Genomic DNA, 27,955 nt, shown 5'->3' on the forward strand with positions numbered 1-27,955 from the left:
AAAACAGAGATAAATTTTAAGAAAGGATTCAAAACTGTATATACTATAAGCGCTTTATTTACAAATTAAAATTAATTGTAATAAGAATTTAATATCTTACTGTCAAATATATACTTGGCTAGTATGGTACATGTTAACAGTTTTTATTTTAAATTAGTGGTGTAAAAACTTATATGAATTTCATATTTTAAATTCTATAACGTCTTATCAAACTTATTCTAAACTTTGTTATTTGAAACAGTAAAAAAAAATCTATTAAAAGTGCAGAAATATTGCGAATGAAATAATAAATGAATAAAATGAAAAAAAAAAAAAAAAAGCGTTCTCTTTTGATTTTTGCTTTGTTTAGATATTCTACTGCATTGAACGCGGAAGCAGGAATAAAACATCTTTACTCATGTTTGACATCGACATTTGTAAAGAAGTTACTGAGCGCGTAACGTGCAGTATTTTTTTTTATTAAAATATCTCGTCGTGAATTTTTCACTAACAAATAATAAGTTTTTCTTAATTCTTGAATTATATCTATTGAAGATTAGGAAGAAACCTTCAATCTGATGTTAGAAGCTCATCTTGAAGACAAATCGAACATTTATTAATGGTGTTCATCTACCGCCATTACAGCAAAGGTATCTAAACGAAATCGAAGCGATTTCTTTTATTTATGTACCAAAAAGTCTTTTATATTGTATTAAGAAGTTTGAGAGTTATTTTTGAAGAAATATTCATAAATCATTTGGTTCTTGGAGTTCCTTGTCTTTTCCTGATCCACTCGTGGCGTGTAGAGTAGAGTTTGGCATTGCACAGATAATCCGAGATACCGTCTGGAATCATGCTTCAGCATGGAATCGCCTGTCTGGGGAGCCACCATGGGGGTTATTGCACCGTTTCCAATGTCTTTTATCCTAAAAATGTAAATTCACATACAAGTCGCAATTTCGAAGCAAGTCTTGTATCTCATGACGCCACCTGCCAGTTGTTTGGTATGAAAGCTGCTCATTCCCTTGCCCACAGCAGGAGGTAGCATGAAGTTACTTCAAAGAATTTATCCCAGGAATCGATCTCATACTTGTTTAATGTATTTGTAAAGCTCAGGAAAATTTTAAAAAAGTCTTTTTAATCATGAAAATGTGATGTTTTTGAAGCTCACTATTGTCTAGTCATATTTCTTCTAAATTCATTCCTTTTAATGAAGTTCCCGATGTTCGAATCTTAAAAGGTTTCATGGAATTTTAAGTCCTTATCCTCTGAACTGTTAACGAATCCCGATCCTGAAGAAGATGTATGAGTATAGTCTCAGCTTGAAAGAAAGCATTCATTCAATATCAGCCTGCAGATATAAAATTTGAAAAGCGCCATTTGATGTTACAAAGATTCCTGCATTTATTCTGTGATAGAGCATACCTGTGATATTTTAAGCTTATTTTAAAAATTCCACCCAGTATTATAAATCTTATTTGAGAAGTCAGACCAAAAGCTTAAAGTTATACAAAATTTTCAATATAAAGCATATGTCTTAAAGAGAGCATTTCCAAGAAGCTGTTCCTGTGATGAACTGTGTTGCACACCATAGATTTGTAGAAGCCAGAACTTTTCAACCTGAAGCTTTTTAATCATCTACATCAAGGCAGTGGGAAGAAAATCTACAGTGTTGTTTTTATCTTCGTCTGGCTGCTAAAGTTACCATCATTTTCCCCAAGATCTACTCGAAATTGACATTAATGTGCAGTTGCCTCTACAGTAAAGGTGTCCGAGAACCTGTTATGTTCATTTGTGCTTGCCGAGTGAGTGGATATCGCTTCACATGTGATCGTATGAACATTTTCCTATTATCCCCTATTATGCACAACTAAGATATAATTAAATATAACCTCCCCTCTCCCTTAAAGGCAAAATTTTATTTCCTTTGCAGGGCAAACATATTGCCAGAATGAATTTTTTAAAGCTATTTAGGTTCTAAATTTTTGTTATTTATTTCAGTTATATTTGTTTTTTTAACATTATTTGATTACATTTATCAATATAAAAGTTTAATTTTTCATAAAGTATAGTTATTAATTTCACTTGATAATTAAAATAGATTAATTATTGATTGAATCCTTGGTCATGAAGAGAGAGAGAGAGAAAAAAAATAAGAACTTTATTTTTCTGATCTAAAAAATATTATAATCTTTTTAATCCTAAAAGGTATTTCTATTTAACTTTAATTTCACCCCTAATCTACTTGCTGAATGTTCTGGAAAAGTATTGTAAATTATAGGTTTCACATAGCGCATTTTCAAATATTATAATCAAAAAATGAGAATGAACTTGATTATAAAGTAATTGTGCAATAATTCCAATATGATTTTTTTTAAATGTTTGATTATGCAGCATTGTAATCTTATATTTTAAGCTAGCATTTTAAAGTTTTATCTTATTTTAACCCTGTTTAGAAATATTAACTTAATTATTAACACTGTTTACAACATTGGATTTTACAGGATTATAAATTGTGTAATAGTCTATTTTAGATATTTCTATAAATTTCTTATCCTTTTACATAAAGGTTCATAAATCTTATGGTATTCTTATGATTTCAAAATGTTTCTTGCAAATAACAGAAGGCTATATGTATAACTTGAATTAAGTAACTTACTATGAAAACTATTAATATTTCATATTATACATTGAATTTGTTATTAATCTTATTGATTAATATATGTCTTGCATGATTTAAACATTTGTTACACTGAAAATTTTTAATTTCTATTTTGAACTAAACATGCTGAACTTGTGTCTATTATTAAGCAGGAAAATGGAATTCTAATTTCTGAGTAATTTAAAATGCATATATTCAGGGGTGTTTGTGCTCCGGGGAAACCCCGGAATTCCGGGGATTTTGAACTTCGATACCCGGAAATTCCGGGGATCGTCGTTCAAAAGGAAGTAGGAATAATAATGAATTATTTATTTTGATCTGGGTAATTTTGTTTGCTTTGAAAGCAGAAAACGCAAGGTCAGTGTGTGTGGTGAAAACTTTTCCTTTCTTTCTCCAAAGGCAGTGATAATGCGTGAAAAGGGGGAAAAAACTTCTTTTTTGTTCTTTCCTTATTGCGAGTTATGACTCATTCCCCCGGTTCTCGGACATTCTCTTCTGGATTCTTTTCGGCAAGTAGGCGCGGCAGAAAAAAAAGGGAGAGACTTCGTTCGACCAGAAGTGCGATCACGTGACCTGGGTTCAAAGGTCTTAATTTTGCGAAATTAATGGTTATTAATTTTGCAAAAAAAGTAATTCATTGAACTTTTATTATTAGGTCATTCAATACTTCATAATCGTAATTTTTCATTTCTCCCCCCCCCCTTCTCGAAACTCCAAAATGTCGGTAGTAAGTCCGTAAAAGTTTCCGGGGATTTTTTGGGGTCCCACAAACACCCCTGTATATTACACATAAGAAATTTATTTAACATTTAAGGCCATAAATAAATTATTTATTTTTGTAAAACAAATATTTTTATATTGTTATTTTTAACTGTTAATGCATAATATTTCCCTTTTATAAAAATAGCTTACAGTGTTAAAATATATACCTTGTCTTAAATTAATCTGATATGCTTAATAAATTTATTTAGTTTTATTTGAAACATTAATATCATTTAATTAAGTCTATTCTATTATTTTTTATCTTCTTACTTTTTTCCTTAGACTGAAATGTGTTATTTGGAATTTGTCTATTGTTAGATAAAATGAGATAGAAATGAATGAAGCTTTTTTTAATGAAATTAAAAATGAAACTCTCTTTAATCTTATTTCTGCATCTTAAAAATAATGAAACTTCTGCCTAAACTGTTATTTGGGGTGGAGGGATGTATACAAAAATATAATAAATATTTAAATACCTAGGAACATGGAATTCTATAAATTTAAGGGGGGAAACTAGTGTTCACTACTGGTGTAAACATTTTTTTTTTTTTTTTTTTTTTCATTTGACACTTTCTAACTGTCCAAGATGTCATTGGAAAACTGGCGTATAAATATTATTTTCGAATATTTTTATTTATCTTCAATTTAATTAATAAGAAAATGATGTTATAGCTTATTTTCATGGGTGCATACCTATTTATTAAAAATAATAAAAGAAACATTTTGTGTATCATTTTATTTCTAAATTGCTATATACTGTTGATAGTAAATTACTTATAAGAATTCATACTTAAAATTTATTTGTATGAGCAGAGTTATGATAAAAGAATGGTTTATAGCATTTATTATTTCAGATGTTGGACATGTTTATTGATAAGAATTTTTCTGTCCTCAAGAAACACTATTAAATTAAAGGAACTATTTGATCTTTGTTATCAATATCATAGTATGTTTTAAATTGGAACAAAAAAAGTAATTAATACTTTTTATTTTTGAAAATGAAACGACATACATTAATTTGGAATGGAAATACACTACATGTTATAGAAAATTAATAATAATAATAAAAAATATGCTTGATTTTACTCTTCATTTTTTTTTTTTTTAAACTTGTAAATAAAGGTGGCAAAAGATCCGTTGATCGGTCTATAGGGAAATATTAACATCTTGCATACGACTTTAAGCATTATTTTTAATACTATTTATGAAATTTATATTACCATTTAATTCATGCATAGAAAATAAAAGACTGATTTAGTTACTTGACAAAAAGATTACTGAAAAACAATTTCTTTATCATTACATTTTTATGTTGTTAGAGAATGTTTGCATTTGCTAAAATTACTTGAACAGGCATGATGAAAACAGAGGAAAGTTTAGTGTAAGATATTGTATAATTTCTCTTTTTATTCCATTCCCATAAGTTGGACAAAAAATTTCAAATATATTTTTTACTGCAGACATTTGTTTGTGGTATTTACATTAAGTTTAGTTGAATCATTTTTTGTAAATTTTTTCCTCAACAGATAAATTTATCTTGGTTATAGCATACATATTTTACATCATCTTTATTGTCTTGATATAAATACTTACTAAATAAGTTTTGAAAACCTATCATATAATAAATATAAAAATGCATTTATGGTAGCAAGTTTTTAAAAATTATCTTCTTTATTATATTGTCAGTATTGTTAACATGTTTAGTTATAAGTTATTTTGTATTTCAGACATTATTTTGATTTGTTAGGTAAAAAATAAGTAAATGAAAAACAAGTAAAATTTTTTAAAATTGCACTGACTTCTGATATAAATTTAAAATTTCATCTTTCATTTAGCATGATTTTTTTTTTTTTTAGTGAGCCTATGAATATATGCTTCAGAATTTGGCATTCTAGTTTAGAAATTCTAAATTTTGAAAACACAGTATTAATTTAAAATGAGATTATACTTGATTGATCTGTTCTCAAGTATAAAATATTAATTATCAATGGCAGTTACAGTGAAATTGTGTAAAAAGTTAAAGGGGGAATTTATAAAAAATTATTTGTCAATTTTAATGCTTTACATTTAAAAATGTTTTGATTGTAAAATTGCTGGCCTAGATTTTTCTCTTTTTTTATGTTAGCAATAAACATATTGATGTTTAGCATTTTCCACATATAGCATGTTTTATATATATATATATATATATATATATATATATATATATATATATACTTAGTGGTATTATAGATATTTGTTTTAGAATCTTGCATTCTAGTTTAGAAATTCTAAATTTTAATTTGAATCTTGTGCTGAATTTTTTAGTAATTGAAAGGCATTAGCTTGTATTTGTTAGAACCTTATTTGAGTTTGTAGTAAATCCTTATATAAAAATATTCAAATTACTTACATAAAAATTAAGCTGTGTTAGCTTCTGTTTAAGTAGGTCCCCACCCCCTCCATTGTAGTTTTCCCTCCAACGTATCTTTTTTTTCCCCCATCTATTATTTTCATCTTATTTATAATATCTTTTACTATTGTAAAAATGAAATTTTTACTAACTGTATTTGTAAGCAGAGTTGCTGACTCGTTTTATATATATATATATACATTTTTAAATATTGTTTGATAAAGATCAGATATACTTGCTGTATTTGATTATTCCTCCAACGTAGCTTTTTTCTTCCATCTATTAATTTCATTTTTATTTGTAGTATCTTTTACTATTGTAAAAATGAAATTTTTATCAAATGTATTTGTAAGCAGTATTGCGGACTCATTTTATACATAAACATTTTTAAATATTGTTTTGATAAAGATCAAATATACTTGCTGTATTTGATTGCTCATTATCAACAATTTTGCAGATTTCTCAATATTAGGAATTTTTTTATTATTTTGATATTTACTAAATTTATTGGATTAAAGTATAAAAGTGATTTGCTTAATAAGTACAAAATGATATGAAAGATTGAAGTAAAAAATATTCTTGATCAGATAATCTAAATCTGTTTTTGAGGAATAGTGTTTATGTTGTTTGAATTACATTAGATATTAAAATATAATATTATACATTATTTGTTTGAATTTAGAATATGTAAAAACTTTAATATTTCATTAACTTTAAATATTTAAAATTTCTCTTTATGTACAAAATACATCTTTTCTTTCTTTATTATTTCTCTGATTAAAAAAAATAATAAAATTCGTTCCACTATCAATGATAAATGCACAAATTAATGTTAAGTGAGAATTCATATATTTTTTATAAATTAGAGTCATTGAAAAGAACTATTTGTTTGGGCTAAATTGTGGATTGCTGGTACAAACTAAACATTTTTGTGTTTTCAATTGTTTACAGAAGAAAAAAGTATACTTCAACTATTGGGATGTATTTTTACAGACTAAATTGTCAAAGATTTTTGTCTACCTGAATGAATTGAATGTTCTGTTGTTGACAAGATATTTATTATTACTTTTTGTTGTTTTTCAGTTCATTTGAAATCTAAAGCTTTCAAACAATTATTACCTTTGACTTCAATATTTTCATTTAAATTTTTTATGATGCAATACGAGGTTGCTAGGAGAATTTTATCATTTATTTGCAAACCACCCCTTTTGAGAGATTTAAAATTTCTTTTTTATATTTTGCATTAACTGCTAATTCTGAATAATATAAATTATTTTTAATTTTCTAACTTTGCATAAATATAAAATTAATCATAAATTGCACTTCATATAGTGATTTATATATATATATATATTTCAAGACTGCATACCCTATTTTGAATAAGACTTAATTATAATTTTAGGTGTTTTTTTAATTTTGAAATAATTTCTAAATGTTTGCAGATTAAATAATTTTAGGGTAACTTACTTGAAAATTTTTTGTACAAACTGTATAATATTCAATATTAAGATTTTCACAGCAACATAAGTATGTATTAATTTTCCCCCGTATAGTAACCTATTTTGGTATTATAAGAAGAAATCTTTTAATCAACTCTTATAATAGAGTTTCGATTACTTTTATTTTTGCTTAGAAGGATTTATTGTCCAAAGCATGAAATACTGTTAAGAAAATGTGTGCATGGATGTTATCATTGCATGTTATTTAAAAAATAGTTTAAAAACTAAGTTTTTTGTTTTTTATTTGTAAATTTGGTTATGAAATGTTATTTTATTTGAAAAAGCATCGTAATGTATTTTGAGAAAAGTGTTATCTTTCAAATAGTGCAAGATTGGTGTTAATTCTGATTCTAATATATTAGATACAAAAATAACTATTTATTTAGGTGACTCTTGTGCATTTCTGTATTCAGTTTCTTTCATATGTTAAAATATTTTTGTATTTCAAAATATTCATTCCTATCTCTGCTTTTCATTCTTTAGATTAATCAGATAAGAAGTTTATGATTTACTGAAGTGTTGAAAAAAAATGAGAATTTTTATAAAGAAAAATGGTATAGTTATGTTTTTGTTTTTAAAATCTTTAAATGTTTTTATGCACTTTATGTGACTTAAGAATAAATAGATCTGTTTGCAAAAATGAAAAATACATGTGCACTATTATTCAATTACTCTGCTTTTATTTTATTTATTTATTTATATTTTACACAATCACATGTATTGTATTTATTCTATTTTACTGAAAGTACATATTTTTTCAAAATAAATGGTAAAGTAAAACGTTGAAATATTTTATTGAAGAATTTTCACTCGATAAATGTAGGTATTTAATCCTTTGATTTCTAGCAAGATTAGACCTTTTTGTGAAGACATTTGCTAATCTAACTAATTTAAATTTCTGTTTTAATACAATTATACCTACATGCAACTATTATTTTATAAGCGTATAGAAAAGGTATCTCCATTATTTTCCTTGCGAAATGGAGATAAAATATCAATATAATTTTAAATTGTTTTAATGCTCTTTGAGCAGAAATGAAAACCATAATTTTAAATGAGGTATTTAGTAATTTTTCAGTTTGTTAATTTTGGAGGGAAATATTAACTTTCTTTACAGTTTGGCAGTCACGGTATTTTCATGAAATATGCCTAATAAGAGGGGATGGGATAGTTAACCTATTTTATAGTGAGGCTTTTTTTTTTTTTTTTTTTTATCATTAGAATTTAAGCCTTGACACTTATATATTCAGTTTCTATATACATGAAATATAGTTTAAAATATTTCTTCCATCAAATAAGTTTAATTTCTTCTTTATTTATTTATTTTTTTTTTCAAAAATTGTTACTCACCTCTTTGCATATCTGCAAATCTCCCACTTTTCAGTCTTATACATGTTATTTTTATTAGCATGTATTGGTATTTGGTATCTTAAGTGACTAGTTGATTTGGCCAGAAGTATTGATTGTACTTAATTTCATTAAATATCTTATGCACAACCTGTGGATCATGACTCCTTCAACAAAGTGCTTTTTAAGCATTAAATCACCCTAGATCTTAAAGCTGTGTTATTTTAACAGCTTTACATTTGATCTGTTGCATATATTGTATGCATGAGCCTTTTTTTTTTTTAAAATCAAATCAGTTCTGTGTTATCATAGTGGCATTAAAACCTGTTTAGGTCATCTATCCGGAAAAGATATTGACATTTCCTTTTCTTTTTCATGTAAATTGAACAGATAACAGGCAGGTTTTTTTTTCTCCTTATCATTCAACAGTGGAAGAAAATCATGTTTTTAAATGTTTGATGAAACAATGAAAATTTTCTGAATTTCATTAGAGCAATTAAAAGTATCATTGAAGCTTTTTTAATAATTTAAAATAATATAAAATTCATTTATGTGTTATAACATTTTCAGAATTTTTGCAAAAAGTACTAAATTTTGTTTAATTTTTGATTAATAGTTGCATAATTAAAAAAAAAAAGTCTAGATTACCTATTTTTACCATCTAAAATATATCTGCAGCTAATTCCCTTGATCCAGGTTCAATAATCTGACTAAAAGTAACTTTTTCTTTTATTTTCTTTAGAAATAAACTCCTGTAGAAAAAGAAATATTATAGATGTTCAAATAAAATACTTTTAGTTTGTTCAAGTTGAAAGTAGTTCCTAAAATATGTTTTACAATAAATGGAACTAAAGCATTTTGTTTGCTTCACATTTAGTCTTTTATTAATATCATTCTTATGGGTGTGGTGCATGAGTGACAAGAAAAAATAGTATTGGGCATTTAAAAAAAGTATGTCCTTTAATTACATTTATTATGTTTGATGACTGGCTATTAGCTAATTATATTTATAGCCTTTGTCTAGTCATATCAAGTAATTTTGTAGAACTACTTTATCACAACAATAAAGAAAAGTAGCATATAAAACCAAACTTGAACTATAAACACAAAACATTCTGATTGGTTAGAAACTGGCATCATTGGTCCAATTATTGAGGCTGAGGTATTGTCAGTTTTATTTAACAATGCCTCTTGAAATTTTAGCAAGAGAAAATTTTGTAATTTAGCCTTAAGTCATTAAAGGTGCAGGCAATCTTTAATGACATATTTAAGGATCATAAGCTTTCCTATGAAAAAAATAATTTAAAAATTGGTACAATGATATTTTCCAGGTAAATTTTGTAGTTACTGAGATAAATATTTTTATCAAAGTACAAAGCCTTATGAGCTGTATAAATAGCTTATTATGTATGTAAATCTTGATAACCTTTGCAGTTTATTTTTATTGGTATTATATATACATTCAATATATTTGGGATGGGTTTTGTTGATGCCACCTTTAGATAATCTGTCATCATTATTTAATTATCTATTGCTAGCTTGTGAGGAAGGCTTACATGTTTAGATAGTTTTATTTTAAGGATGGGAAACTTTAATTTCATGCATGTTGTAGTTTTCAAGAAAGATTGGAATTAAATGATGTGTGCATCAAGTACTGTTTTCATTATAATATGTGGCTTCTACTCCATTATATACTTTGTCACAGGAAATAGACAATTTTAAAAAGGGATATTCTGTTTTGAAGAATAGAAGAGGTTTTGACTTAGTCAAAGTATTGCACTGTTAGATATCTTACTATGACTATATATGGACACTCAGGAAGTAAATAATTGTCCTTAATAAGCAACTTTATATCTCTTGCATCCAAAGTTATGAATAGAAACCTATCTTTAATATCTACATGAATTTGATGTTTTCTCATAATTAGTGTGATGAGTTTGAGTGTTATTGAAATATTTTAATTTTTATCTACTTATATTTAATTTTTTACCTGCTTTATCTGTTGCTTAAATTAACAAGTTCATGAGTGAATTTAATATTTTTTAAAACATGTAGTTGATTAAATATTCAATAATTGTCATTAGAGATTTACACTATGCAAATTTTTATTTGTTTTAGAAAATGCTTACCCATAGCATTGATTTGTAAAAATATAACAATTTAAAAAAAAAGAGAGAGACGGACATAATTTTTACTAAACTATTTTGCTCCTATAAAAAATTGTGATAATTGTTAAAATTACGTTTTTTTATTTGAATTGTGATATACGTGTAAAATTTAAGTATTGAATTTTATATTGATAGAATTAATTTCATATAAAATTTTCGTCGTTGTGTTTGCAAACATCGGAATGGTAAATATCATTTTTTAATTTTCTATGGTGTTTCGAGGATTTAAAGATATGATGATGGCTTTACAGAGTAATATTCCTATTATTATTATGACAATTTATATATAGGCTGCAAATGTTTTTACTTTCCATAAGTAGGGGAGAGTTGGGAGGAATGGGGCAGCTGCATTTATGTCTAAATAAAAGATCAGAATCTATTTCTAGTTCTTCCTTTAGATGGAGCAGCTATTGGCCCTTGCTTGCTCCCAATTGTAACACCAGCTATAATATTATTTGTGTTTAAAACAGAAAACCTGATTTTTTTCTGCCTCAGAAATAAATACAAATTCTTATTTTTTCAATTATTTTTTTCAGTCTTATTATTTATAATATAAAAACATTTTAAATGTATAATAAACTCAGAGATATAATTTTATAAATTAACAGTCAAATTATGCATAAATGTAGCATGCTTTACGTGATTTACATTTTTAAAAAAGATTCTTCAGTGGGAGGAATTGGACAGTATCAATTAGGGAGTAATGAGACATGCTTGACTAAATTTCAGTAAATTTTTTAAATAGCTGAATATGCTAAAGATTAAAGTTTTTAACTTTTCTTAATGCTGTTTTATAAAATTAGTTATTGGGACGTTACATCACACTAATAAACTGATGATTTTAAATTTGTTAAAATGTATGTTAGTATTCATTATTATGCTATATATTTAAAATATAAAACAATAACATACAAAAAAAAAAAAAAAAACGTTGAGCTTCCGGTACCAAAACATAAAATAAAATGTTCCTTTTTTTTAAAATTTTTTCCTACAAAAATTTGCTTAAGACCAGTGTCACTAAACATGTTTTGTTATTCCTTATTTTTGTTAATAATTGCATTATATAAAGTATGAATATATACAGTAGATCATTTTGTATCATTTCACATAAAAAATTCTACCTAAAATGATGTTGACATTTTAATTTTAGTTGAGGGAAATTCTACTGTAAATATAATAAAATAATAAATATTAAATAAAGAAAAATATGAAGATAAGTTATGAATGTTATATATTAAATCTTTTGTCAGAATAAATTAAAAAGAATTACTAATTTTGTATTTTTTTTTTTTTTTTTTTGTATAATAATGCCATGAATATGGAAGAAAAAGCATTAAAAAAATGTATTAATTGCAATTAGTGGAAATGGTTGTAAAAGAAAATAAAGTTTTCAAGATGTGGTAGCAGTAATGAAGATTTCAGAATCAGCTCTTGTTTGGTATATGTAAAACCATAAATTATTGATTGAATAGGATATCAGATTACAATATTTATTTTCTGAAACCTCATCTTTCCCATCATCTGTCTTTTCTATCCCATTCATTTCTAATATGAATCCCATACCTCCCTCATATGAGAGAGGTGTAGGACAAAAGTGTTACAATTTTTAACTATGTAAATAAAAACTAAATGTTTGTATTTTGCTTAATTTTTTGTTGTTGAATAAATTAATGAACATATTGTTAAATTTATATAAACTGCTTTTTTGTTAAGTCTAAACTAATAATTTAAAATTTTCTCGGTGAAATCTGTTCCATTTCTCCCAACTGTCTCCTAATTATTGGAATTTTCCAATCCAAAGGAATCTAAAAAAATTATTGATGAACAAAATTTTCCTATTTTTTTGACAATAGAGGTACTTTTTAAAGTTTGTTTTATTATATTGTAAAGATAATTGTTAAATTTAAAGTTTTAAATAGCATGATTTTTTAAAAATATTTTCCTTTCTGTAAAAACAGAATCTCCCCTCCCCCATTTTTTAAAGAAATAGAAAAAAGTTCCCTGTTCCAAAATTAATTATTACCTCCTATTATAATTCAGTTTTATATAACTATTGAATTTTAGGAGCAATTTTAGATAATGTATGTGAAATCCATAAAATAGAGGTTGATCCCTAATTTCTTAGCGACATCTAGTTTTACTGATATTTTTCAGAAATTTGAAATTGAAGAATTTATATTTTCAAATAGTAATAATGTTTATTAATATCTTAGTAGGAGAAATTTATTTTGAATATAAATTTAATAATTGTAGTTACTTTATATAATGATGAATTTTTCATTCTATGAATAGAAATTTTAACTATCAAATTTAAATTTTGAATAATTATTCCAAAATTTATACAAGTATATTTAAATGAATTCATATGGAAACTCCATTGGAGGTATAAGGTTACAGAAATTTTTGAGATGATTTGCTCTCCACCCCCTCCCTCTTTGAGGTCGAACTCGGTAGATATTTAATGCAAGTTCTCTTTAAGATATGAATTTATGAAATAAATTGCAACTATTGATTTTGGGATTAAATTATTTAACACTTTAAATGCCATTTGTATCCAAATAATGCAATATTTGAATGCTTGTTGCTACTTGTGTTGTACAATATATATCTACCAAATCTCATGCCTAGAAAGACTTTTTTTTATATGGTTTGCTTAGTATAATATAATAATGTATAGTAATTAATCATTTGAAAACACAATATTTATAATAAATTATAAGTGTAAAATGTTAATATTGATGGTTGGTAAAGAGGCTATTTGAGTTGCAGCTACCAAACTTGATATATGTGAACCTTGAAGGGTAGGAATGTGCACTTTGGAGTGATTAATTTTTTGAAATTTTAGTTAAAATTTTAATTAATTAAAAGCTAAGTTGAATTTTTCCCATTTTTCCAGAATAATTTTTAAAATATTGCACAAAAATAAATTTTGCATCATTTAAGAATTTTAAAAAATATCTCTTAATGGTCATGTAAATTTTTTTATTTATTTATTTTCTTTCCAAAAATACATTATGTTGCCCTAAAATTCAAACCATTTTCAATGTTTCATCATATACTTAATTGTGTGGTTTTCTACTATTATTGAAAGCTAATGAAGGAGGGTACTGTTTAATATCTGTATAGTTTACAACAAATAAAAAAAACAAAGTTACGATATCACAAAATTTAGAAGATAGAAGAACCAAATGTTTACATTTTTTTATATGCTCTGATGTTATAGGATTATCTCCTTTAAAGAAGTTTATTTATACAATAAACAGACATAGATTAAAACAACATAGCTTTATTGTTTGGCGGAATCATGAACATGGAGTTACAAAAAGAAAAGAAAAAAAAATATATATATGTTTTAACTCAAATATTATTCTTGCCAATCCAGCTAGCCTGCTAGTAATCTGAGACGACTAGTTTAAAATACAAAGCATCATTTTTCTTTTGTATGTAGAGAAATTATTGATTATAAAATATTTCTGGTGCTAATTTTGTAATATATATATGTTTAGCATTTTTAAAAAAATTATATTTACTAATTTATATAAATCAGTTTTTTAGAGTAAGACTTTTTTTATCAGCATCTATTTTTTTCAAAATTATTAATATCAAGTATACTTATTTAAGACAAATTATCATATCTGTCGGATTTTCAAAATGGAACTTTCAGATTGCTTTTCGAAACAAGAACATTAGATTATCAATATATGATCATGTGTAATGGTTACACTTAGAGGCATGTATTTTAACTTTAGACTTGATTTTTTTTAACTTTAGAGGCGTAACTCTTTGGACTATGGGGTTTCTTTACAGATATAATTCCAGATATGTGCAGTGTTTTGATATTTCTTAATTTCAATAATTATAAAGTATTTTCTGTATGAAATTTCAGACTTATCCAAAAAAATCTGCTGAAGCAATTATAATTTAATTCTAAAAGTAGTAATGTAATTACTTTTTGCAATGCAAAAAATTCTAATAGATTATGAGATTAAAATAATCTAAATGTTTGGTATTTTAAGAACAAATCAAATAAATAAAACTTGTGTAATAAAATCTTATGTCACTTTTTCAATGCATTTAAGAGCAATTAATAAAAAAATATGTCATTTTAAGCAACAATTTTTTTTTGTGTGATTATAACTCATAAATTCATGTATAAATTTTTATACATGAGAAATGTCTTTTATTCTTGAAATTACTGAAAATTAATTTTTAACACGCATGGAAAATCTATTTCAATTTCTTGATTTTTTTTATATCAAAATCTGAATTGTTGAGTCGTATTTTAGGACTAAACCAAAATTTTATATATATATAATATTAATATATGAGCTAATATATAATATCAACTCATATATTACTATATAATATTAAATTACGAGTTTAAAAGTACTTAAGATTTAAGTAAATCTTGGATTTTCATTCATTTTATCAAGATTTATAATTTTTCTAATTTAACTTTTGAACTTATAATATTCATCTCAATAATAGCAACTACACTGTATCTCTTAATTGAAAATGTAAGTGAATTGAAACGTTAAGAATTGATGATGATTTCATTTATTAAAAAAACCTGTTAGTAAATATTTTATTAGTGCTTTTCAATTTATTTATTTATTCTCTTTAAATTCCCCAAACCTTTGAAAGCTTGCGTTGATAATTCTGTATTTTGCCAAAATATCCTGACATCATATTTTATACTTAGGTTCTGATATATTCATAAAATATGTAATACGTAGTCTGGCTAAAGCTACTCCTTTTTCTCTTATTATTCATTGTTGGACTCTACTTGCTTTGGAAAAATGACTTAAAGCTTTAAACTTGAATACCTTTTAATAAAACATGTAACAGTTAATCATTGATTTTTTTTAAGGAATATTTGCTGTTAAACTTTGCAGAAAATATTAAAAGCATTAATATTTCTGTTGATCCCTCTGTAGACTGGTAAAATTCAAATATATCCCTAGAAATATCTGAAATTTTAAATTATTTTTGTAACTTCTTAGTCTGAAAACTGACAGATTTTTCTAATTGTGTAATATCCAGTGCCCATAAGATAAAAATGCTTTTTGTGATCAGTAAATGTTGTTTTTATCAAAATCAGTAAGAAGTAGATAATCAAGTTGCTAAGTAATTTTCATTTGAAAACTCATTTTTAATACTAATCATTTTTATCATGTACAATATTCTTCTTCATGCGTGTCCTTTTTTTATAGGCCTTGTGAATAGATAAAACTTATATTAGCTTGTTTTTATTTCTTTTTGTATTGCTATTAAATTGATCTTGGATAGTAATTGATTTCAATTTTACATCGTGAAAAAAAAAAGTAAATTAAACAAAATTTTCAAACTAATTTTAATGAGTTGCTAAGTCCCCTCCCCCTTTTTAATAAATCTTAATTGTTGTCATGTCTTAGTGGATAAAGTGATAAAAATAAGCTAGCTGTACAAAATGGCCTTTTTTTTTAATTTTGGGAAATTAAATTTTATCAAATATACTGATATTGTAATCAAGGTTGGCTACAGCACATAAAAAATAAAAATCATTAATTTTTTTTAAGTTTTTGAATTTTATGATCAATATATGGTCAAGATTTCTCAAGGTTGTTGTTAGAAAATTAAGATTGCTGTCAACATATCATACTTAAGCAAACAAAATTTCATTCTGGTCATTCAAATTTTATAAGCTTCCTGTTGAAACATGATACAATTTTAGAAATACTTTTGCGTAGAATGAAGTATAATTAATGAAATTGAGAGAAAGTTTTAATAAGTAGTTGCTACTTTAGAAAAAAATAATAAGCTGAATTTTTATCAATCTCTCTCTCACTCTTTTTCTTTACTTGTTAGTCTGTCAACTTCTTGGTAAAGGGGGGGGGGGACTGTGTACAATTTACATCACCATTTAATGATCTTAGAGCTCTTGATGTCTTAAAAATAGAAAACTGATCAATATAATATAATTTTGTTTAAAATAGAATTTTATTACAATATTTATTGAATGTAGGTCTTTAAATTCTGTTCAAATTTATTAAATATTCTGAAATATATTGACAGCATGCTTACAATTATTAAACTGACAATAATGGTCCACTCAGTAACCTTTAATATTAATGACTGAAGTTGGTATTAATTACATCACTTAGAAGTTTATATTTTTCAATTGGGGTACTCAATGAAAACCTTTTATAGTTTGCCTTCATGAAAAATGGAAATTTTAATTATTTAGTCAATTAAAAAAGTCAAACTAGAAAAACTTAAATTTTAAATGTTTGTATTATGATAGTTAAAAAGTTACATATTAGTAGATGAGAGAATAGTAGAAAATGTTGATATATATATAACAAAAAGAAGGATAGTCTTTTTATATATTGGATGTCGCTTCTGACTAAATTTTTTTAGTCATTTTTTAGTTTATTTTTTGTCAGAATTTGCACATTTTTTGTCTTTTTTTATGGTGTTACTGGAAAGTCAATGATTTTTTTTCTTTTCTTTTTGGCTCTTGGCTAATATTTAGTATTGGGGGAAAAAATGCATTAAAATTTCCCCAGTAGTGAAGTGTCTGTAAATTCTAATAGTTGATTTATTTATGTAACTTAATTCAAATTTTACATTTATATTAGGTAATAATAAATTAGATGAAAGGCTTGGTAATTTCTGGCTCTTTATTCTTTTGAAATACTCTGATAAAAGCACATAAAATTACATCATGCTGGGATATCTGTTTGATTTTTTTTTTCCACATATGAAATTAATGAGATATCCTTTTTGCAGATTAAATGATGTAAATGGAAATAAAACATCATACTTCTTATTGCATAGAATGCCATCCCCCCATTCAATGAGCAAATTGGAACATGTCTTGTTAATAAATATTGGTAATTTTTGCAAAAATCCATATTTTTCAATAAATTTACAAAATGTTCTCTTCTCTCTTTTTTTTTTTTTTTTTTTACAGTTTTAAAACAAAATGTTAGTTTTTTCCCCCTTTAAAAAATACACAACTTCGCAAAACCAGTTTTTGTTTTTTCAATAAAAAAATCATGTTTTCCTATAGCTTCACCTTATATATGGTCATTTGTGTCATTTATAATCTTGTAAAAATATTAAGAAATAAAAATTAAAATGAATGTATTAAGAAAATTTATACAATATTTCATTTATATTAGAAATATTTATGTTTATATTAGACACAATATGTAAAATTATTCATATATATATATATTATATGAAAATGTTGCCTCTTTTTTGAATACACACTAAAAGTATTTAAAACTGTTATAAATCACAATGTATGGGTGAGATGCAACTATTTAAACTTTAAGACATAAAAAGAAAATTTACTTTTTTTTTTTCTTCACTAAATTAGGTAGGGAGGCGGGTTGATGTAGTTCTATCATGCTCATTTCATTAATTATTTTATTAATACAACATGCAAATTTTCAGTTTAATTTTGATAACAGTTTTGCAGTATAATATTATTTATATTTATAGAAGGTAATAAGCAAATAAAAAAATCCTGTTTATCCCAATTTAATTTAAAGGGCAATTTAATTCCATACATTGATGCATTGGTACTCCTGCTGCTTAAATTTAATAGAAATTCAATTGCTATTTGAAATCAATTTTTATTTCAATAGTAATTCATTTTAGATAGTACAACAGGTTTTTATTAAAATATATAGTTAAACCTACATGCTGATGCTGTTTTGAAATATTTTTCAAAATGTAATTTTAGATCTTAAGTTATTTAAACTGGGTTTGCACTAAACATTTGAAACATTTATCAATTCTTTAGTACCACCCCATAATTAGATCATAGTTGTTTATTTTTTTAATCAACAATAATTGAAACACTTTCTTTAATTCATACTCTTTACAAAAGTGTGATAATTCTATATGTCTTGACGTCCTCTCTCTTGCATAGTTTTATGATAAATTTTGTTAGTATTTTGTCTTTAAAATTTTGGAATGAATTTGGATAAGATAATTTTGAAAATTTCTGTTGAACAATTATTAAAATTAGTTATTTTGTATTAAAAAAACTGGTGTTATAAATTATTTCATCAGTTGATGTTAATCATATATATTGTGAAATATGCTATAATTTTTATTAATTTAAATTATAATTTATTTCAATTTCCTTTTTAGGATGCTGGCTTATAGTTCTTAACTGATGAAATAGCTAGTAGTAGGATGTCCTTACTTAGGAGACTCTGCCATCTTCAAGGAAAGTTTTAATTTTTTCAAAGTATTTAAAAAAAAAAAAACTGCCAGTGATCACCATGGCTCCTTTCAAAGCTGACTTTTTCAAAGTATGGGGAGAAAAGGAACGTGTAGAATTCATCAACTTCTGTCAAAATGCCCTTGAAAAATTCCAGGATGCCAGCCTTGCTTTTGGTAGTGAGCCAAAGGACTTAAATTTTGTACTGTATGAATTATGCCGGTATTGCATCCATGGTGAAGTAACAACTGAAGCAGTTGTGTCAGCTCTGAGTGAAATTCTATCTTTGCATCCTGAATTACCATCTTTAATAGCTGACATCTTGAATATATTGGACACTGAATCTCAGTGCAGTGAATCTGGTCATACATACAGGGAAAGGTATTTCAGTCTACTCCGTTTCTGTAACAACAAAATTGTACCTGAATTTGTACTCAAGGAGCGCTTGGATTTTGAAACTCTTGGTGATGCGGGTATAATGAAATTACTTCGTAATACTCAGACAAAATTTATAAAAACAAAGACCAGATTGTTTTACAAACAGCAAAAGTATAATTTGTATCGAGAAGAAATTGAAGGTTATGCTAAATTAATTACTGAATTGGATCCACCCCTAGATCAAGAACCAAACATAGAACATTCTTTAGAAGTTCTTCAATCCTTGATTGGTTGTTTTAATCTGGATCCAAACAGAGTTCTGGATGTAATCTTAGAATCCTTTGAATGTAAACCTCAATTTTCAAACTATTTTACCCAACTGTTACGTTCTTATTTTGGAGCATCAGAAACAATAAGTCAGGTGATAGGTTTTAAGTTCGGTTTTTATCAAAATGGTGATATAAAAGAAACTCCTGCCTCTTTGTATCGGGTTGCTGCTTTTTTGCTGAAAGCTGAAGTCATGCAGCTAAGTCAGTTATATTCATTACTGACACCAAATGATAGCAAAATTGTTGAAGAGCACAAACAAGAATTTGACAATGCTCACCTGTATGTGAAGCAATTGAACAGCCTTTCCACTAATGCAGCTGGTGATGCCAATAAAGAAGGTGCTAAAACTGAGATTAAATCTGACGTTGAAGACAACCAAAAGTTAGGCTTGTGTGCTGCTTTAATTGATGTTGGAGACTGGGAACATGCTCGCCAACTTATGGGCTGTTTCCCAGATTATTATGCTACATCTCATTTATTCATTGCCAAGAAGTTGTGTCAGTTAATTCATGTACTTATTGATGATTTTTTTAGAAAGCATAGCTTTACTCCTCAGATCAGAGCAAGTACACCCTTGACATTAGACTCGAATGTAAATATTAAAAAAGTTGAGGACTTTACCGAATTATTTAATGATGTCTGTGAAATGGTTGTTGCACTTGGACCTCACTTGCACATTGATCCTGTATTGATGGCAAAAATTATTCGTTTATCTCGATTTTGGATGAGTACTAAATCGGAAGTTCCTGAATATGGTATTGCTGCCATATCAAATATTATAGATCATTCTCTTTTACCATCTCTCTCTCTTTTGGAATGCAATTGTTGCATGGCAGAAGAATTGTGGAGTTTGCTTAAACTGTTTCCATATCAAAATCGTTACTCATTTTATTACAATTGGAAAACATCTGCTAGTACTTCACATCCTCTTTTAATTAAAGTTAAAGCCGATATTCTTAAAAGATTGAAATACATTATGAAACGTTTGAGCAAGGAAAATGTTAAGCCATCAGGTCGACAAATTGGAAAACTCAGCCACAGTAATCCTGGTTACATCTTTGATTACATTTTATCACAAATCCAAAATTGGGATAATTTAATAGCCCCTGTCATTGATTCTCTGAAGTATCTGACTTCTTTGTCTTATGATGTTTTGGCCTATTGCGTCATAGAAGCACTTGGAAATTCAGAAAAAGACCGTATGAAGCATGATGGTACTAGCATATCTGTCTGGTTGCAAAGTTTGGCAAATTTTGGAGGTGCTGTCTTTAAAAAGTATCCAATAGATATTTCTGGTCTCTTGCAACATGTTGCAAATCAACTTATTGCTGGCAAAAGTCTTGACTTATTGATTTTGAAAGAAGTTGTGCAGAAAATGGCTGGTATTGAAGCAACTGAAGAAATGACTGCAGAACAGCTTGAAGCTATGACTGGTGGTGAGTTATTACGATCTGAAGGTGGTTATTTTAACCAACTGAGGAATGTTAAGAAATCTTCTCAACGTTTAAAGGAATCCCTTCTTGATCAAGATTTAGCTATCCCACTATGCTTATTGATGGCTCAGCAAAGGAACTGCATTCTGTACCATGAAAATGATAATAGTCATGTTAAGTTAGTAGGGAAGCTGTATGATCAGTGCCAAGATACTCTTGTACAGTATGGTAGTTTTCTTGCTAACAATTTGAATATGGAAGACTATGCCAACAGACTTCCTTCTGTTTCAGCATTGCTGACTGAATACAACATTCAAACTGACGTTGCTTTCTACTTATCCAGGCCCTCATTAAATCACATTTTGAACTCAAAGTTTGAAGAACTTCGTAAACAAGACAAGAATATGAAAGTTTTAAGTTCTCAACAGAGTGTGAAGAAATATATTGAAATTGTTGAGTCTATAACCTCCCCTATTGTACAATCAGTAAAATCGAATCAAGTGCATAAAAAGGCTTGGGAAGACTTGAATCCTCAATTTTATGTTACTTTCTGGTCTCTGAGCATGTATGACCTTGTAGTTCCAAGTAGTAGCTATGAGCGAGAAATAAATAAATTAAAGGCAGTTCTCCAAAGTGAGGAGAGTAAAGATGCTGGTAAGAAGAAGAAGGATCGTGAAAGATGTGATGCCCTTATTACCAAACTAGTCGAAGAAGAAAAATTGCAACAGGAACATTGTGCTCGTGTCATGGCTCGATTAAGGTGCGAGAAGGATGACTGGTTTCAATCCAGAGCTGCAAAGAATGAAACTATTACTCAGTTCCTACAACTGTGCTTATTTCCTCGTTGCATTTTCACTTCAGTAGATGCCCTGTATTGTGCAAAATTTGTCCTTCTTATCCATTGTTTAAAGACCCCAAACTTCTCTACTTTGCTTTGCTATGACCGAGTATTTTGTGACATAACAATGACTGTAGCATCTTGTACAGAAAATGAAGCAAATCGATATGGACTTTTCCTGTGTTCCATGCTGGAAACTGTGATGCGATGGCATAGTGACAAGGCAATATTTGATAAAGAATGTGCAAATTTCCCTGGATTTATGACCAAGTTCAAGGTTGCTGATAAAACTGGAGATTCATCTGTTGATCATGTGGACTATGAAAATTACCGCCATGTTTGTCACAAATGGCATTTTAAGATAACTAAATCACTTTTGAAATGCTTGGATTCTGGTGACTATGTCCAGATTAGAAATAGTCTCTTAGTACTTTGGAAAATTGCCCCTCATTTTCCTGTTATACAAAGTTTGGGAGGAGCTCTGGATCGTCGAATGGAAAAAATAAAAATTGAAGAAAAAGAAAAGAGACCAGATATATATGTATTAGCTACTGGCTATTCCGGTATTTTGAAAAATAAAAAATCTTCTCTCATTCCAGAAAGTGAGTTTCATTTAAAAGAAAACACTCGCCATGTTGCAGCTGCAGCTGCTGTCAAAACCGAGCCTGCTCCTAAAATTGACAAGCGTGAAAATGAGAATCTTATTGATGCTTCTAAAGACAGGAAATCAAATCCTGATATCAGAGTTGAACCTAATCGTGTAAAATCTGGTTCTTCTGAACGCCCATCTGTTTCACCATCTTACTCTCAAAATAAACGGTCAACTCCACGTTCTGAAAATGAGCAGAATGGCTTGGAAAATAATAACAGAGTTAAGATTGTAAGAGTTAAGGAGGAGAAATCTACTTCAGAAAACACTAGCCCAATGCGGGCTAATTCTAAAAATGATATTGAAAAGCAAGTCAGTTTGAAAGAAGAGAAGCGTAGAGAAGAACGACAAATTAACAATGTTCCAGATCGAGAAGCATCTGATTCAGGGCGAGATTCTCACTCTCATCGTCGTGCTGTAGATACCTTGGATACCGAACGGGAACACAAGCGTCGTCGCACTGATGGAGCTTCTTCTAGAAGTCCTCGGGAACCAATAGAGAGAGATTTACGCAGCAGTGATGAAAGAAATGGTAACCGTGATAAAGTTTCTGTAGAAAAAATGCACAAAGAGGTAGAAGTAAGTGCTGAGAAAACCAAACCTAAAGAAAAGAAGACTAGCCGGAAACGAGAGTATCCTGATGATAGTCCTTCCGAATCACGCCGCAGACGCCAGAAGGCAGACAAAGATGATGAAGAATCGGGGAAGCGTAGTGTAGATAATGATAGAGAAATGAAGACACGTCGTGAAGAAAAATCACCTGTAGTGTATGCAGTTAATACAGATAGGAGAGTTGACAGAGAAGAAAAGAAGCACCATCGTTCCAGTTCAGCATCAGGAGTGAAGAAAAGGTCTTGAGAAACAGCATTCCACCCAATATTTTGTCCATAGCTAATTTTTGGAGGAATATTATTCCTCTTTTGGACCTATAAAACTGTTTTTACTCATTGCATTTTGTATTTTCCGGATTCCAAGCCTGGAAAAGTATTGAATGATTGATTGCTCTCAGGCGGTGTTTGTATAAATTGTTGATACTTATTTTGTTGAGATTAAAGTGAGGTGCTCAATTTGTGGATTATTTTTGTAGAGCTAACATTTTTGATGAAGGAAACACTCATTGCTGTCATTTTTCTGCATATCTCACACAAAAAAAGTACGTGGACATTTGTGAAGCATACATTGGATGAATATACATGTATCTCCCCTCCACCCCATCTTTTGTGACTGCATTTTCAAAAGATCATAAATCTTGTATGTGCCCACAATATTGGGCATTCATTGTATTTCAGATGTACACAATTCAAGCATTATAACTTGAGGTAAATAATGCCCAGTGAAGCATTTGTTTTCTAATGTAATTTCTAAATCTAATGAGAGATGAAGAGCTTGAATGAATTATCTTTTTTGTGAAACCATTTGCTGCTTTTTTTTTAATGCTCAGTTTGTGATATTAATTTATTGTATATAGTTTCCTTTGTTTCATCTGAAATGAAATTCATGTCCACTTTCAAATATGTAGTTGAAAGAAAATTAAAATGAATATATAAACTTTTTTGTATTTTGTGTAATTAGTCATGTGTTCCATCAATGAATTAGAATAATTTTTAAATATTTTTTTTTCTCCAATGTATAATATGATTTATGTATTTGCAATCATAAGTTTTTTCATTGAAAGGTTTGGTAAAAGATGCCTTTAATAATGCTACAGTAATTTTAAATTCATTATGTAATTGTAATTTTCAAAATATAAGTGATTAAAATCATACTTGAATATTTGAAATCTCTCGAGTATAGATGACAGTTCATTGTACTTGAATTTGATGTGTATGCATTTCAGATTGTGCAAGAAATATTAAACAAATTGAAATAAATTGTTAAATTAAAAATTATATATTTCAACTTAAAAAGTTGTCGTTTCCATTATTTTTTAGAGTTTTACATCAATTGTATTTAAAAGCTAATTTTCTTTAATAATACTTACTTATCTTCTGTAAGCTTTCCATTTTAATGCCTTAATTATTTTGCACAATATTAGTAGTTATTTGTATAGTACAATTTACATTATTGTATAATGTAAATTGTACTGCCTTTAAAATATCCTCTATGATTTGAAATGTTTACATATTCAATATTATATTTAGCCAAGCTGTTTTCACTTTTGTAGGTTTTGAACTCAACATATATCATGAATCAGCCACAATTTTTAAATAATTAACTAACATTGATGCTTTGAATTCTTTTTCTTTTACCAATCTTTCAATCTAAAGAAATCTAGAATAGAATTTGATTTTTAAATGCATATGAATTATTTTTTAAAAAAATGTAAGTGAAACATGTTATAATATGTTGTGGTTAACTGTAATTTGGTAAAAAGATAAAATTCAGTATTTTCTTTATGCTTATTGCATCTTAATTTTGGTAAACTATTATACTATCTGGGAATTCATTTGACTTCTAATATTTTCAGATTTGCTATCTTTCCATTTACCTCTTAATATTCACATGTTCTATGCAAAAGGAATTTTAATTATGGCTTCTGTTTTAAAATATGATTTAAAAGCTTGGAACTTTTTGAGTGCATTAAATAAATAATTTCGTTCTTGAACTCATAATAGTTAAAGATAACTTGACTAATAATATCCAAGTAAGACTTCATTCTTACTTAAACCAGTATTTATCAAATTGGTGCATATTTTTATAAAATCTGCATTTATAATGCTTGGAACTAAAATAATTTGTTTTGTTTCCAGTCGTACTTATAATGTTGAATTTTTTTGCTCTCTGATTTTGGAGATGTTTTGATCCTTAAACTGTTGATTTTACACAATTATATTTATTTCTTATTTATTTATTTTTTAGTTTACATTTCTTCTTATGCATTTAACATTGCATATTGCCTTTAAATATTCAACATTTTTAAGAAAATGCATATCTTACGAGTTAAGCAGTAATGATGGGAAGTTAAAGTTTTGAAATTACTCTTGAGCCTTAAAAGATTCAAATTTGCTTTTCCCATTTCTTTACTAAAGAACAAATATAATTTTATACTATTAGATATTAGATATTGGTGCTGTTGACAGGTTATTCAATATGTGATGTGTTAAGATAGTTTTCTTCTTTCATATTTATGAGATAATATATTTTCAAAATTTATTATGGCTCATAATTTTTTTGAAACATTTATTTACTATTGCAAATTTTTCATGAAATTCAAAAATCTTTATAAGTGTTTTGCAAAATATTTCCATTTAGCTAAAATTGAACTTTGTATCAACCGTACAATCATCAGATTTGGCTGCTTGTAACTTTTAATGTTGTATAAATAAAATTGTAATTTAAGTGTGACTGCAAGGAATTAATTTATTTGTTTTGCTTGGTTCTTCTGTAAATGATTTTTCACCAAAAGTAATATAAATTTGTTTGTGACTTTCTTTTAGAACAGAACATAACTTTGAAGCTCAAAGTATTTCAATCTATTTTCATTAATAATTTAAGCTGACAGTACTAACAGTGTTATGAAAGGCTTCATCACAATTAATGTTATGAAAAATTAATGCTAGAAAAAAGATCCATAAAAAGATGTAAAAATTTATTACATAATATTGGCCCATAATTATTTTTAACAGCTTTAAGGTCTGATAAATTAACTTTTAAAATGAATAAAACAATTATGAATTAATTTAAAAGAATGTTTAAAAAATGAAATCTTTGAATTATAAAAATCTTTTATGCATGATGCATGAGATTTTACAATAATATATATTTAAAGATGGATAATTGATTTTTTAAATGAATGTAGAAATTGGTAAAAACCTGTTGCTCAGCTTAGGGTGTTAAAATCAAGTTCTAATAAAATATATTAATAATTACAGCTGGATTGTATTCAGAATTTTTACCATGTGTAGTTTTCTATGTACTGTCAACTTCTTTTGCCATAGAGTACCTTTTTTTTCTTTTCTTGTGATTATGTGGTTATCGAAAACTGTACTAATACTCATTTGTCATAAAACGTATACAAATGTATAATGTAAATATGAAGCATTTTATTCATTGTGCATATAAGTGTATATTTCACTTTCATTGTTAAATGTCACACACATTGCATATTATGAAAGACTTCAGTACTTTTTAAATACTCTATGAATTCTGTACTTTGTGATGTTTTCTTTGATTGTCTATGGAGAACTATTCTTACATGCATTTAGTTAAATTTATATAAAATTAGTTACATTTTTAGGAACTTATTGCTTTAGGGATTCTAAATTGCAAATTTGGCACCTTTTTAAGATTGAAAAAAAGAATAAAAAAAAAGTGTTTTATAGTTTCTTATTTTGATTGACTTATATAATGTCATTATCTAATTAGTAACTGTGATAGGGCTAAATAAAATTCCTATTTATTATGACTTCTGTCACTCAAAAGATGAAATAAGTGCCTTATCTTATAAAAAAATAAGCTTTTGTCATTAAATTAATGATTAGGGTTGCTGTTTTTTTATCATCAATAAGATTGTTCTCCTATGTCCTAAAAAAAAGTGGTATGATGTAAATATAGGCTTTTATAGGTAACTTAATGTGGGAAAATTAGCATGTTGTGTGTAATTTGTGGAGCTTGTTTAATCTATAAATGTGCTTCAGACTTGATTATGATCATTTGATATTCCTAAATTGCAGAATGTGGATAAAAATTATTTAAGCTTCCTGTGTTTTCTATATGCACACTTTTGGGCAGTGCATCATGTCATGTTCATTGAATTTTTAAGTTCATTAAAGTGATTAAACTAGAATTTTACATATGACTCTTTTTTTGGATTTTAAAATGCCTGCAGCATTAATTGTTTTCAAAAGATTATGCATATAAATTACGTAAAATATCTGATTTAATTCAGAATTCAAACATACACTTAAAGAAAAGTTGATTTAGGAAAAGTATTTTTGTTTATTAAATTAAGAAAATTGTTGGGTACATTTCAGTATAAAGCTGTTAGAATAAGATATTACCTCGAATATCAAAAGCTTTTTTTAAAAATATAAATCATTTTAAAATTAGAATAGATAAAAAAGAAAAATTAGAATATGAATTCCTAACGTTAGTTGGAGGTTCTTTTTCGTTAGTGAAAATTTATGGCTGTGTATAAATTTGCAGATGGCGCCATCTATTGATCATTTTGTAAAACACTTTGAAATTTCGAATATATATATATTTCCAGCGAATGTATTTTGTAAATATATTTTAATAGGAAACAGTCAAAATATGTAGTTTTAGCACTTAAGAATAATATACATAGTTTGTTTTGA

At 27.0% G+C, this 27,955-nt stretch overlaps 1 protein-coding gene across 6 annotated transcripts; it reads left to right on the plus strand.

The window, feature by feature from the left end:
• The first annotated feature begins 414 nt into the window (after positions 1 to 414).
• On the plus strand, positions 415 to 27,503 carry LOC129987796 (THO complex subunit 2-like). Of its 6 annotated transcripts, none has more exons than XM_056095728.1 (3): positions 415 to 1,812; positions 7,778 to 7,848; positions 18,958 to 27,503. In XM_056095728.1, exon 3 carries the CDS (start codon positions 19,092 to 19,094, stop codon positions 23,514 to 23,516), a length of 4,425 nt encoding a protein of 1,474 aa, XP_055951703.1. In that variant the 5' UTR covers positions 415 to 1,812; positions 7,778 to 7,848; positions 18,958 to 19,091; the 3' UTR covers positions 23,517 to 27,503. The 6 variants fall into 6 exon arrangements, with proteins under 6 accessions (XP_055951703.1, XP_055951706.1, XP_055951709.1 ...); XM_056095731.1 differs by having other exon boundaries at positions 415 to 1,784; XM_056095734.1 differs by having other exon boundaries at positions 415 to 629.
• The last annotated feature ends 452 nt before the right edge of the window (positions 27,504 to 27,955 follow it).

This window comes from Argiope bruennichi, chromosome 10 (genome assembly GCF_947563725.1).
Source record: "Argiope bruennichi chromosome 10, qqArgBrue1.1, whole genome shotgun sequence".
In the NCBI taxonomy this organism is placed as follows: Eukaryota; Metazoa; Arthropoda; class Arachnida; order Araneae; family Araneidae; genus Argiope; species Argiope bruennichi.